This window comes from Echinops telfairi, unplaced genomic scaffold (genome assembly GCF_000313985.2).
Source record: "Echinops telfairi isolate 266 unplaced genomic scaffold, ASM31398v2 ScPeMD7_7457;HRSCAF=8495, whole genome shotgun sequence".
Taxonomy (NCBI): Eukaryota; Metazoa; Chordata; class Mammalia; order Afrosoricida; family Tenrecidae; genus Echinops; species Echinops telfairi.
This window is the reverse complement of record NW_022111357.1, coordinates 7,876,646-7,890,028: the sequence shown is the minus strand read 5'-3', so window position 1 is coordinate 7,890,028 and position 13,383 is coordinate 7,876,646. Positions and strand designations below refer to the sequence as shown.

Genomic DNA, 13,383 nt, shown 5'->3' with positions numbered 1-13,383 from the left:
CGATGGATGGATGGATTGTGGTAAAAGTTGTACGAGCCCCCAATAAAATGATTAAAAAATTTTTTTTGTTCTTTTTGTTTTTACCAGTTGTTTCTCTTTCTCCTTTGTTTGTAGAATCGGACAGTAGCCACACCAAGCCATGGAGTATGGGACATGAGAGGGAAACAGTTCCACACAGGAGTTGAAATCAAAATGTGGGCGATCGCTTGTTTTGCCACACAGAGGCAGTGCAGAGAAGAAATACTAAAGTAAGTCAGGCTTGTCATTACTTTGGCTTGGAATCTTTTTTGTATTAAGATAGGTGTTTCATTTGTAGATTACTCAGCTAATGTTCTAACCCATATTGCCTTAATATAGACAATATTTCATCACAAAAATTGTAATGTTTCTTCTTAGTCATTCAGTGAAGGTTCTTAAATTGTCTAGACACAGTAAAGTCATTGATTTATTCTCCTAGACATCCTAATAGGCTGTGCTTATTTCTTAGGCGTCCCATTCAAATTACCACAACTGGTGGCTCAAAACAACAGCAGTGTATCCTCTCATTCTCAAGGCCAGCTGTCTGACGGTCTCGTCAGGGTTGCATTCTTTTCAGAGGTTCTGAAGGAAGAGCCTCTCTAACCTCATCTGGCTCTGATAGCCCCAGGTACACCTTAGTTGTGGAAACAGAATTTTAATCTCTTTCTCCCCCTTAATATGACCTTCCCTCAATGTCATTCTCTGTGGCTCTTCTAAGTGACCAGTCCAGTTGGATTGGAGTAGGGCCCACTCCCCTCCAGGATGACTCCCCTGTTAGCGAGTTATACCTCCAAAGACCCCGTTCTCAAATCAGGTCCCATTCACAACTGGAATGAAGCTCAGGCAATATTAAGACTTTAGTAATATGTTTTTAGCGATTTCATTCAGCCAATGACAGGCTTGTGTGGAAGCAGCAGCCTCATAGACTTTTGATGGCATATGGGTCTTGGGTTTAATTCCCAGCTTTGCTACTTCCTAACTATATTCCCAGGGATCATTTCTTGACTCTCAAGCCCTTCGCACCTTTGTAAAAAGAATACTGGTATGACAGCCTGGTTTCACCGCACTACTGGCTGTTGTTGTTCTTTTGTACTACATACAGCGTGGCAGCATGCCCTTGCTCATGTTACCATTCTCAGATGTTCACTGGTAGATGCTTAATGCTTCCACCCCACAAAGGCAAAATTGAATTTATAAACATATTGATAGTAAAAGGCAATAATAATGAAAACTTTAAAGCACAAGAAATATTCAACTTAAGTTGACCTGAATCAACTTACAAAAGAGTCATTGGAAAGGACCTCCATTGCAGTATAAAATGGAATAAGATTCTAAGTGCCAGGTACTTGACTTAAAGTCAGCAATTGACTGATGGTGGCTTGCTTTCTCTGAATGCTCCCATGCATGCCCCCTTAGAAAACAGCTGCCACAAAGCTCCGCTTTTCTTCAATGTAATCGTCAAGGAACAAGGAAAATGCTTACGCACACAATAGTGTGTCTAATCTCACCCCCATTTAGGCATCTTCATTGTGACCACCCTAACCTACTCCAATGATCAAAAGGCTTGTGGGAAATGAAACATAACTTCTCCTGTTTGCAAAGCTAAATTGGTGTATCCCTGCTGCCTGGTTGTAATTGGGATGGGGGTGTGCAGTGTTCTCTTGCAGGAGGGTGATTTCCACTTGGAGGTTGAAACTGTGTGCTTTTGGTACCCATCTGCTTAGGGTCTCTTCCGTTCCTTCCTGTTAGAGCCCGAGATGCTCCCCTTCCACTCAGTGCTCGTTCAGCCATTTTTCCCAGTGTCCCCAAGTCCAGATAAGCCCAACTTTGTTCTCTGTGCTCTTTATTACATCCTTCCCATCTCTGTCATGACTTTTAATCATAAATTCTCTCTCATTTCTTCAACCTGTTTCTCTCAACTGGCTTACTGATTACAGTTAAAAGCACACTTGGTTCTTCGAAGAAATGATGTGGGGGCCAGATTTGACCTCGGGCTGTACCAACCTGTCACCAACCCAAGGTTGCTTTCTCTCAGGCAGAGGTCAGACATGCCTCCAACCTCCTTGGTCCTATTCTGACCCCAACCATGTTAAGGGTACAGTTCTTTGGTCCACACTGCCTGTCCTCAGCCATGCCTGCAAGCACTTCTCTCTCCGGTCCTATGCCTCAGCTATGCAGCCCTGCATAGGCAGGTGTTATGCCAAGCTCCTTTAGCACTGATGCATGCCACCCTGCAAGGCAGCCTCCCCCCAAAGTTGGTCAGCTTTACCCATTGTGTGCCTGAAACCCTCCGCTCTACTCTTCTCCTGTCTTCTCCACCGTCTCTACTGTCGGCACTTTCCACACGAAGACCTTGAGCATGCTCCGCTTTTGGCTCTTCTTTCTGCTGACTCTGGGCTTCTCTGCCCCTGCCTCTGAGATGGCTCACTTTACACCGGGGGATGGGATCATTGACCAGTTCCTCATACCGCCCCGTACACCCTGTCTGTTTGCTCCCACCCAGTCGTTTGGTAGGCGTGACAGAGACTGGATGGAAGAACCACGCCAAGTTAGTTCCCTTAACTCCGTTCATTAAAAAATAAAGCAAATAAAGTATTTCTCTCGATTCTAAGTTCCCTTTGAACTACTTTCCTGTCTCCTCATTTCTCATCTGACTTGTTTTGGAAAGAGTGGGATTAAACAACTCACCTTCCATTTCTTGCATTCTAAATTCTGACCTCGACTGTTCCCCTTGTCCTGACCAGGTTTTGTACCTCAGTATATGTGCTCAACAATGATCTGTTCTACTTTTGTCTTAAATGTTCAGTTTTCCATTTACTTTACTGTTTTAGACTTCCATCTGTTTCCTTCCTTGAGATAAAAGGGCTTTGTTGAGATGGAGCCGTGGGGGAGCTCTAATAGCTCTTGCTTATCAAGTCTAATGGCTTCTTCTTAGCCATTATTTCCCCACCCCCCAACATGTTTAGTGTTAGAGACAATTTTCCTCTTGCCTTGCTCTTTCCTTTCTCTCCCCCACTTTGTGTGGCTTCTTTTCCTCTTCTCGTCTGTGCTTGAGACACAGTCTCAAGGGCTCTCGCGTTGCCCTTGTTGGAGTCACTGTCTTGACATGGAAGAACACCAGCGCTGTTCCCAGCTACCCCACTCCAACACTATTAAGTGCCTCTTTGGTTGGAAACAAACCCAAAAAAGCATTTAATTTTGAGAATGGTGAGGGCAACAAATGTGCAAATGTGCTTGACACAATGGATGGATGGATGGATTGTGATAAGAGCTGTACAAGCCCCCAATAAAATGAGTTTTTTAAAGCATTTTAAACAAGCCTGATATTTGAAATCTTTTACTTCAGTCTTAAAGTCTTTTCTCATTACTCCTTTTTCACACTCTGGATTTAAATTTTTTTTTATAAATGGAAGCACTGTATTCTCTCTCTCTCCTGCTGTTCTCCACTGCGAATGTCCCCTTCTGTGAGAATGGTGTGGGTGGCAGTGCTGGTGTCTGACCTCCTCAGACTTTGCAGGGCAGAAGGAAAATTAAACGAAACATCAGCTCAAGGTCGATTCCAATGAGGCTGTGGTCAGGCATGCTTCTGTACCCACTCTGATACCAGCCATCCCTCCCAAGACACTCACCTGCTCTGCTGAACTCAAGAATTCACTGCAGCGGCTGCGGCAACGTCACCCTACCCACGACTGAGGCGTTTATTAGCGTAATTAACATGTAACAGTTCAGCATCAGAAAAGCTCAGAACACAGTTCATGAGGGCTTCTTCTCAGCTGTGCTTGCAAGCACATATCTCTGGTCCTCAGCCACGCAGCACAATGTGGCACTACACCTTTAGCAGTCGCTAAGTGCCTAACCAGCACTCCACTCCACCTTCAGTACGCCTCCGTCCAAAGGTGCTAAACCTTAGCTCCATAGGTAGCTCAACAAACCCACTCCACAAACCTGTTGCCTCCCCAAATGCACGGAGATTTCCCTACATTCAAGTTATATACACCCTATATCAATGGTCCCAACCATTGTGGTAGAATTTACAAAGACTGTGGCTAGAAAGGCCATATCAAGTGATTCAGTGCACCACAACGTCTCAGAATCGTTGAGCAGCTGGCTCTTGTTTGGGCTGACTAAAAATAAAAATGTTTAACTTCACCCTTCTGGGATTAAATAGTAATATTGAAAAGAAAAAGGAAATTCCTATAAAGTTCATTTCTGTTTTCAGAGGGACAGTGTTTTTGAGCAAAGATCATTCAGATTCTTTACTTAGAACTTATTTGTTCTAAAAACATTTATGCTCATTTATGCTAGGTTAAATGCGGCACTTGTTTAAGTGTAAAGTTATTTGTGTTTTCAGTGTAGATGAAAGTACATGGAAGTGCTGCCTGGCCTCTTAGGTTTGGCTTTTTGCTTGTTTGGTTGGTCATGTTCGTGTTTGTGTTTTGTTTGCTTTGCTTTACTTTTAAGCTCTCCTAAGGTCATAATCTTTCCCGCTTTTCTGTTTTAAGATGTGTAATATTTCAGAAAGAACTTCTGGGCAGGGTCATACTTCCAGCTCTGCCATTTGTGCCCTCATTTGAGTTTGGCTGGCTGTGTCATGCCTTGAGGCTTTTTCCTGATCTGTGAAATATGTGTGTTACCTACCTCTTTCTTGCAAATCTTGACAGGATCGAATTAGAACTGATAGCTACGATGTGAGCCATGTCTCTGGCCCTGTCTTTAAGGCTTTATTTTTTATATATAAATAATTTTATTGGAGGCTCTTACAGCTCTTACAATAATCCATGCATCAATTGTATGTAGCGCTTTTTTTTAACTTGGAGCCATTTTTATTTTTTTTTTAATTTTTAATCTTTTTGTTAATTTTTTTTTATTAGGGGCTCATACAGATCTTATCACAATCCATACATACCTCAATTGTGTAAAGCACATTTATACATTCATTGCCCTCATCATTCTCAAAACATTTGCTCTCCACTTAAACCCCTGGCATCAGCTCCTCATTTTTCCCCTCCCTCCCCACTCACCCAAGGCTTTATATTCCTAACCTCATTTAATCTTCACACCAATTCTGTAATGGAAGCACTCATTTTAGATGAAGAAAACTTAAATAATTTGCCTAAGATGATATAGCTAGTAAGTAGCAGGCCTGTGATTGGTGCCTAACATGCGGAGCTAAGCTCTAAATCAGTGTACTCCAGTTCTAGTACTCTTATAAGCTACAAATACCATGCAATTGTGTGATGATGTGTTTAGTTCCCAAAGAGATTACTGACCCACCTTTGCCTTTAACCTCTTCCATATGGAATTTTTTCCATTCCTTTTCCAAACTTCCTATTAAGTATTTGATGGGTATTGATGATGAGACAAATGTTCTAGTTTAGTGGTTTCTCCTCTTAGGGGGTTCACGGACCAGCTGCGGAAGATTTCCAAGGACGCAGGGATGCCCATCCAGGGCCAGCCTTGCTTCTGCAAGTATGCGCAGGGGGCAGACAGTGTGGAGCCCATGTTCCGGCATCTCAAGAACACCTACTCAGGGCTGCAGCTCATTATCGTCATCCTGCCAGGGAAGACGCCAGTGTATGGTAAGGATCATCTTAAGACTAGTTTTCTCAAGTACTTGTTATTCCTCGATAGATATATTATAACAGATTCTAAAACTAAATATTAAAACATATCTTTGAGCTATAATGTTGCAAATGTATGTATTGTTATGATAAGTTAAAGCAGTAAAGCAAACTAAATTGTCCAGGAAGAGATACTCTGAAAAGAATTTTAGTAGTTATAAGAGGCATCACAAAGCAACGCTTAAGAGTAGAGAATATTCAGTAAAAGTGCAATGAGGATACGTTTCATGTCTTTGAAGTGTCCTGGCTCAGAGCAGAAACTCTGGAGTCAGACAGTGTTGTTTAATATTTAGGTGCAGCCGCTTGTGCTCCCTGTGTGCCTGTGACTGGATTACTCAGCCACGTTAACCCTAAGTTTCCTCGTCTATGAAATCGGGGTACTAATAATACCTCACCATAAGGTTGCATTGAGAATTAAATGAGTTAACGTGTATTTAAAAAACCCTAAAATAGCTTGTATAATATAGTAAACATTGAATTAATGCCAGCTTTTGCTTTTTAAACAAAATTAAGTTTTATGGAATTAAAGTGTTCGACACGAGTCACTAAAGTGCACACTCTTGCAGAACCTGTGCTTGAATCAAGAGGCACACATTCAGCTAAACATGAGCAACTTTGTTTTAAAATGGAAAAGGTGTGTGACAGGGTTGTATTCTTTCACCGTATTCAATCTGTATGCTAAACAAATAATCCAAGGAAGAGCGCAACATCAGATTGAAGACAGACTCACTGACAACCCGATGGCACAAGCTTGTTTGCCAGACGCGAAGACTGCTTGAAGCACTAACTGATGAGGGTGAAGCTGCAGCCTTCAGGGTGAGTTTCATCTGAAAACCAGCACAGCGTCATGATGAATGATGGAGGACAGGACGTTGTCAAGAATGTCATTCTACTTGTTGCAACAGCAGTCGAGAAATGAAGTGGAACAGCAGTCAGGAAATCAAATGGCACATTACACAGGGGCAGACCTGCAGCAAGAGACCCCTTTAAAGTATTGAAGGCAACGATTTCGCTGTGATGACTAAAGTTCACCTGAGCCAAACCATGATGTTTTCGCTTGTCTCAAATGCATGCAAAAGCTGGGCAATGGCAAAAAGGAGACTGAGGAGAAAGGATGCATTCAAACGGTGGTGTTGGCGATGAGTACTGAACCATGATGGGCTGCCAGAAGAAAGAGCCGATCTCCTGGAGGAAGGACAGCCGGAATGCTCCGTAGACCCGGCTGACGTACTTTGGACACAGCACCCGGAGAGATCAGTGACTGCAGAAAGGCAATATGCTTGTGGCAGTAGAAGGTCTGTCAAAAGAGGTGACCTGCCAGGTGATGGATTGACCTAGTGACAGCAACAATGGGCACAAGTACAGCAATGATTGTGAAAGTAGTGTAAGACCAGTTTCTGAGTCAGAGTCGGCCCCGAGGCCATGACAACACGATGCCAAAACACAAAGAGAGTATCATTTTCAAATGACCATCTAGAGTATAATCATTTAGATTAGAGAAGTTAGAGGAAATCACGAAGGAAACGTTATTAGACTTGTCTGCATGAAAATTAAGATTTCGGTGACAAAAATATACCTAAATTTAAAAGGGAAATAATATAATTTGAAAATTAATTACAGAAAATAGAAACAATAAAGACTACTCTATTACGAAAGGAAATTAAAACATTCATGCACGTGGATTATTGGGTTCAATAAAAAAATTGTCCTTTTCAATTAATGAACAAAGATGGTAACTCAGAATTTCTCAAGAAGAAATGGAACAAGTAAATATGTGACAAAATAGTGGTTTTCACCAATAATTAAAATACACATTAATAAATCTTAGATTTTATGTTACTAAATTAGCAAATATAATTTAAATAGTATCATATCCACTGCTTGTAGTTTACTTGTGAGTATAACAGATAGTGACTCTGGTGCTTTACTACATTGCTGATAGAAATGTAAATTGATCATATCCTTTACAACCAAAACCAACCCACTGTCCTCCAGTTAAGTCCGATTCATAGTGACCGTTTAGGGCAAATTAGAAGTGCTACTCCATAGAGTTTCCTGAACTCTGAATCTATACGGAACTACACTGCCTCATCCCACGGAGTGGCTAGTGGGTTCAAACGGCTAGCCTGTCAGTGAGCAGCTGCACACTTCAGCCTCTGCACCACCAGGGTTCCTGTTACGTCCAGCATGATAGAGTTGTGTCTTTACTGTTTGACTCAGTACATCCACTTCCAAGAATCTATTCAAAGGAAAGAATCTATGATTCAAAAAAATTTCTATTCATCATCAATAATGGGTAAAGTATAGTCTGTGATTAAATATTATTCAGTGATTAAAAATGCTAGTTTTGAAAGTAAAAAGATAAGAAATGTTAGAAGTTATGATGAAATACCGAAAAAGGCTCTTAACTTTTAAGCTCAAAGAATTTATAAGCCAGTAAGGGAAGGACAACAGTTTGTAAAATACTCCAGGGAGGAAGGCGGGCGCAGACGTGAACAAGTGCATGCCCTTAAACTCCTGGCGAGGGGCGTTGTTAGTCTGCTGTCTCCACGCTGCTTCTCTCTGCTTCCCTTCCAGTCCACTCTGCATTTGCTTGCAGAGGTCATTTCTTCCTTTCTTCACCGTAGACTTCATGTGTTAGGACAATTCCAACTGAAAATAAAAGTTGAACAGATATGACAGAAATGTCTCCTATCCCCTCTTCCCCTCACACAGTTTTCCTCTTTATTAACATCTTACATGAAAGGTCCTGAGTAGCACAAGTGGTTTGTACTAGATTACTAACCTGACACCACAGAATGAAGACCTGGTGATGCACATCTGTAAATACTATGACCCTGTAAAGCAGTTCTACTCTGTAACACGTGGTAACACGTGGGTTACCATAACTTGGAATCAGCTTAAATTTAGTTTGCATTAATGTAATCAAAAACTCCCTGCCACCAGTGGTGTGAGTGGCGAAACAGGGAGGGTAGAGGGAGAGTGGGTAGGAAAGAGGGAACCGATTACAAGGAACTATATGTGACCTCCTCCCTGGGGGACGGACAACAGAAAAGTGGGTGAAGGGAGATGTCGGACAGGGCAAGATATGACAAAATAACAATTTATAAACTATCAAGGGCTAATGAGGGAGGGGTGATGGGGGAGGGAGGGGAAAGATGAGGATCTAGTGTCGGGGGTTTAAGTGGAGAGAAAATGTATTGAGAATGATGAGGGCAATGAATGTACAACTGTGCTTTACACAATTGATGTGTGTGTGGATTGTGATAAGAGTTGTATGAGCCCCTAATAAAATGATTTTTAAAAAAAACTCCCTGCCGATGCCGACTCCTAATGATTCTACAGCACAACGTAGAACTGCCCCTGTGAGTTTGAGAAACTGTAACTCTGTATGGGAGTGGAAGGTTCCGTCTTGCCCCCGTGGAGAGGCTGGTGGTTTCAAACTGCGGACCTTATGGATTGCAGCCAATGAGTAACCATTGCGCCACCAGGGCCCTGGGTTCCTCATTCATGTAGTACATATAATAAACCAATATCAATTGTTTATTAACCAAAGTTCATGGTTTGCACTTAGGTTCACGCTTGGTGAGTTTTGACAGATGGATAATGTCACGTATCCGCTCGTACAGTACGGAATCCTTCCGAACCTCCTTGCCACTGCGTTGTTTCTGACGCACAGCGGCCCTGCAGCAGAGAGAAGGACACACCCTGTTACCAGTGCTACGATTCTTTACATAACAGATTTCTCCCGCTTCCCCAAACCATTTTTCCATTCTCAGACTCCTTTACTTCATCTGTTCATCGGTGCCCCTCACCCCTCTCCCATGACACCTCACCTACTCCTCAGACATGCTTAGGTTCCAAAGACCTGGTCATGATTTGAAAGTTGAGGTTTTGTGAGAATAGATGATGACTACATCAGATCACAGAATGGAGGGTGGTTTCTATTATTACATAGCTACCAAATCACATTATTACATACTGCTATTCCATCAGCATGTAATTGTCCAATCAGTAATAATCATAGGCCAGCCAGATTGGCACATAATCTTAACCTTCACAGCCAGAGTTACTCTGGCCTCACACCTTGGCTTGATGTATGTCATTAATTCACAAATTAGTCAAATAGCAGATGTTCTTACTAGTTACAACATATACAAAGTGTTTAATTACAAGATAGTAAGAGGAAGTGTTCAGATTTGTTCACCGTCTCTTAAGTTTGCCTTTTCCAGAACCATACACAGACACACACCGTCTCTTAAGTTTGCCTTTTCCAGAACCATACACAGACACATCTTGCTGTAGTGTGCTCACAATGACTGAGCTTTGTACAAATTAAAGGACTCTGACAATCCTCTGTTGACCAAGTCTGTCAGTGCCATATTTCAACAGTATAGACTCATTCCATTTCTCTGTTTCACATTGTGATAATCCTCACGTAGCAACTTTTCATAATGCTATTTATGAAAAGTGTAGTGTAAACAGACCTTGTAGTGTAAACAGACCTTGTCATGCACCGGGAAATTTTAAAGCTCTCTGAGTCTTCGTTGCGATATCCCCTTTATTGCACTGTGTAGGGCTGAACCTGCCAGTCTCTCAGGTGAGCCTGCACTTGGATCATTTGCAGGCGGCCTTTTCGGCTGGCTTCACTCATGGAGCAATAAGCATTTAAAGTCCTTTCGTGTCTTTTACTAGCTTGGTAGCTCATATCCGTTTTCGTTTTGTTGTTGTTTTACTGTGGTGAAATGATTATAATATACATATTTTAAACAATTTTAAGTGTAAACTTCAGCGACATTAATTGCATTCACCATGTTGTAGAGCTATAACCCCTAAAGAGAGACCCTGTGCTCATTAATCAGTCCCTCCCGTCCCTCCTCTCCCTCTCCAGCCCCTGGTAATCTCCTTTCTGTCTCCATGCATTGCCTATCGTAGATACCTTATGGAAGTGGAATCATACATGTCCTTTTGTGTCTGCCTTGCTAACTTAGCATGATGTTTTAAAGAATCACCCATACTGCAGGAAGTATTAAAAGTATATTTGGGTGCAGTAGGAAGGGTTTTTGCTTAGGGAGCATTAGTTTATGTTAATGGTAGTGGAATAACCTGGAAAAGGATATCAATAATGATTGCACAACACAACCAATGGCACTGAATTATACATGTAAAAGTTGTTGAATTGGAGAATATTTTGTTGTGTCTATTTTTGCCACGATTAAAAAATACACTAATAAAAAAGTATATTTCTTTTTATGGCTGAGTTAATTTACATTGTATGTGCCATATTGTGTTCATCCATTCATCTGATGGACACTATAGTTTTCCACCTTTTGTCTTCTATCCACACTGCTAGAATATGCACAGATATCTACTTGAGTCCCCCTGCCTTTAATTTTTTTTTTTGTCATTTCTGAATCCAACCGGAATTTTATTTGACACAGAACACGATATGGTTGCATGAGCACGACAAGCTGAAAAGACAAGGCAGCGAAGACGTGGTTCCATCTAATTGTCATTAAGTAACAGGAGGGCAAGGCAGTAAGTGAATAACCAAGCATTTAAGCTTGACAGAAGAATTTATTTTTCCTGATGCCCGTACTTTTGGAATTCCCACTCTCTGTTGTCCAATGGGCACACCCGCCGTGTTTTGAGCCAGCGAGCGATGCAGTGGAAATGAAAAGCGTGGTTACAGATTCCCCAGGCAACGGTACACTCCTCCAACGTGGCAGGTGCCTGGGCAGCTTGACATTCTGTGCAGAGATCCATACTGTGGTTCCTGCAGAGGCACAGTTATCAACCACAACGTCCCAAGCCCAGAGGGCCCTGCATTCTACTTTCTCACTTCAAAGCGCTTCTTGCCCGCGCCGCTGCTGGTGCCACTCCGCCTTTAGTTTTTTGACTGTGTACTAGCCTGAGACTGACTGGGTCATACGGTAGTTTTGTGTTTAACTCTTTGAGGAACCACCAGATTTTTTCCTTATCAGCTGTGCCACGTAAAACATGATCTTAAACTGATATTTAAATGTTTCCCGTTTAAGAAGTTTTATATGTTGAACAAAATGTATAATGGCAGAGAGGTTACATTGAAGTATTGTTAATTAAAGGCTGGACAATTGACAGTTGATAATAGATTCATAGTAAATTATTGGAAGAATTCAATGAAATGTAAATAAGAGATGACATTTTCCTTGTATGGTTTTTGTATTGTTGTAAAGTATATATAAACAACATTTTCCAATTCAACATTTTCATGTCTATGATTTAGCAATATTAATGATACTCATCATATTCCTCAACCATTACCAACAATTAATAGTAAACTTCCTGTCTCTAAACAGAAACCCACTACTTGCTAAACCGTAATTCCCTCTACTCCCTTCTTCTCCACCCCTAGTCACCGCCAATCACACTTTGGTCTGTATACTTTGATTTACCCTAGATATTTTATACAAATGAGATCATAAAATATTTGCCCTTTTGTGATTAACTTATTTCGCTCAGAATAATGTTGTCAAGGTTCACCCATGTTGTGGCTCTATCAAGACTTTATCACTGTAACTATGCATCATATGTACATATCATATTTTGTTTACTAGTTCATCTGTGGGTGACATTTAGGTTGTTTACTCCTTGTGGTATTTAGTGTTGTGGTTGTACTGTTTTTATGAAGGTGACAACACCCCTCTATAGAAAGAAGAAAGTAGCTCTTGAGACGTAAGCCAACCTTCAGGACAGTGTGCTTTCCCTGTTCACGGCCTAGTTAGTGTTGGCGTCACTGCTGGTGCCCTGTAATACAGTAATGGACCTAAGGTAGGGAAACACAGTAGCTTCAGTTGGTAAACTTTGGCTTTTTTTCCTAACTAGAGGTGTTTTTATTTATCTGGTAGCGGAGGTGAAACGTGTAGGAGACACACTTTTGGGTATGGCGACGCAGTGTGTTCAAGTCAAGAATGTAATTAAAACATCTCCTCAAACGCTCTCAAACCTGTGCCTAAAAATAAATGTTAAACTCGGAGGAATCAATAATATTCTTGTGCCTCATCAAAGGTAAGATAAGTTAAATATTCACCATTTTTCTTATTACAATGTTTCAGTATATTCTGTCTTTGTGTAAGAGAGAGTTTTGCTAACTCCTGCCATGTGAGATAAGTAGACATTTCAGCAAAAAATACTAAAAGGTTTTCACTGGCAAGGTTAAGAGATTTCCGGGTAGAAACCCCTTTCCTCCCCATGATTTTTCTTTTTTTCTGCATCTGGCCCAGCTAGGAAATATAAGCTTCAGGAATTTGAGAGCTTCGGTTCTCTCTCACTGGCTTCTCCATATTGAGAAGTCAGCTTCAGGCTGGATGGTAGTTTCATGAGGCCACTCACGCATCAGAAAGCAGGGGGAGAAGGGGAAGGAGGCTGAGGGCCATGTGCCTAGTTAGCAGGAACAGCAGATGGTATTCTTAGATCACCTCGGAGAAGTATGAGGCATTATCGCCCAGATGCAGGAAGTAGTTAATTGTATAGGGCACTGGTGAGGAGAACATCATTGGGAGAATTGAGCAGCAAGTTCATGATCATGGTTTTAAGAGGATGGACCTTCTGACATAAATAAGAAGGCAAAATCATGGTTCTGGATTACTTGGCATAAGTCTGTAACACTACTGTGATGGGGAGACAAAAAGGAAGAATAGAATACTCGCGTTGATTTGTTGAAAGATAATTACTATTCTTTTTTTTTTTAATCATTTTATTAGGG

The 13,383-nt window shown here is 41.4% G+C and overlaps 1 protein-coding gene across 1 annotated transcript in view; it reads left to right on the top strand.

The window, feature by feature from the left end:
• Nucleotides 1-13,383, top strand: part of AGO3 (argonaute RISC catalytic component 3) — a 156,560-nt gene that overhangs the window by 126,366 nt on the left and 16,811 nt on the right. The window contains exons 12-14 of the mRNA XM_004704967.2: nucleotides 115-248; nucleotides 5,413-5,597; nucleotides 12,527-12,686. Of these exons, the coding sequence (XP_004705024.2) occupies nucleotides 115-248; nucleotides 5,413-5,597; nucleotides 12,527-12,686 (479 nt within the window). The remainder of the gene's footprint in view (nucleotides 1-114; nucleotides 249-5,412; nucleotides 5,598-12,526; nucleotides 12,687-13,383) is intronic.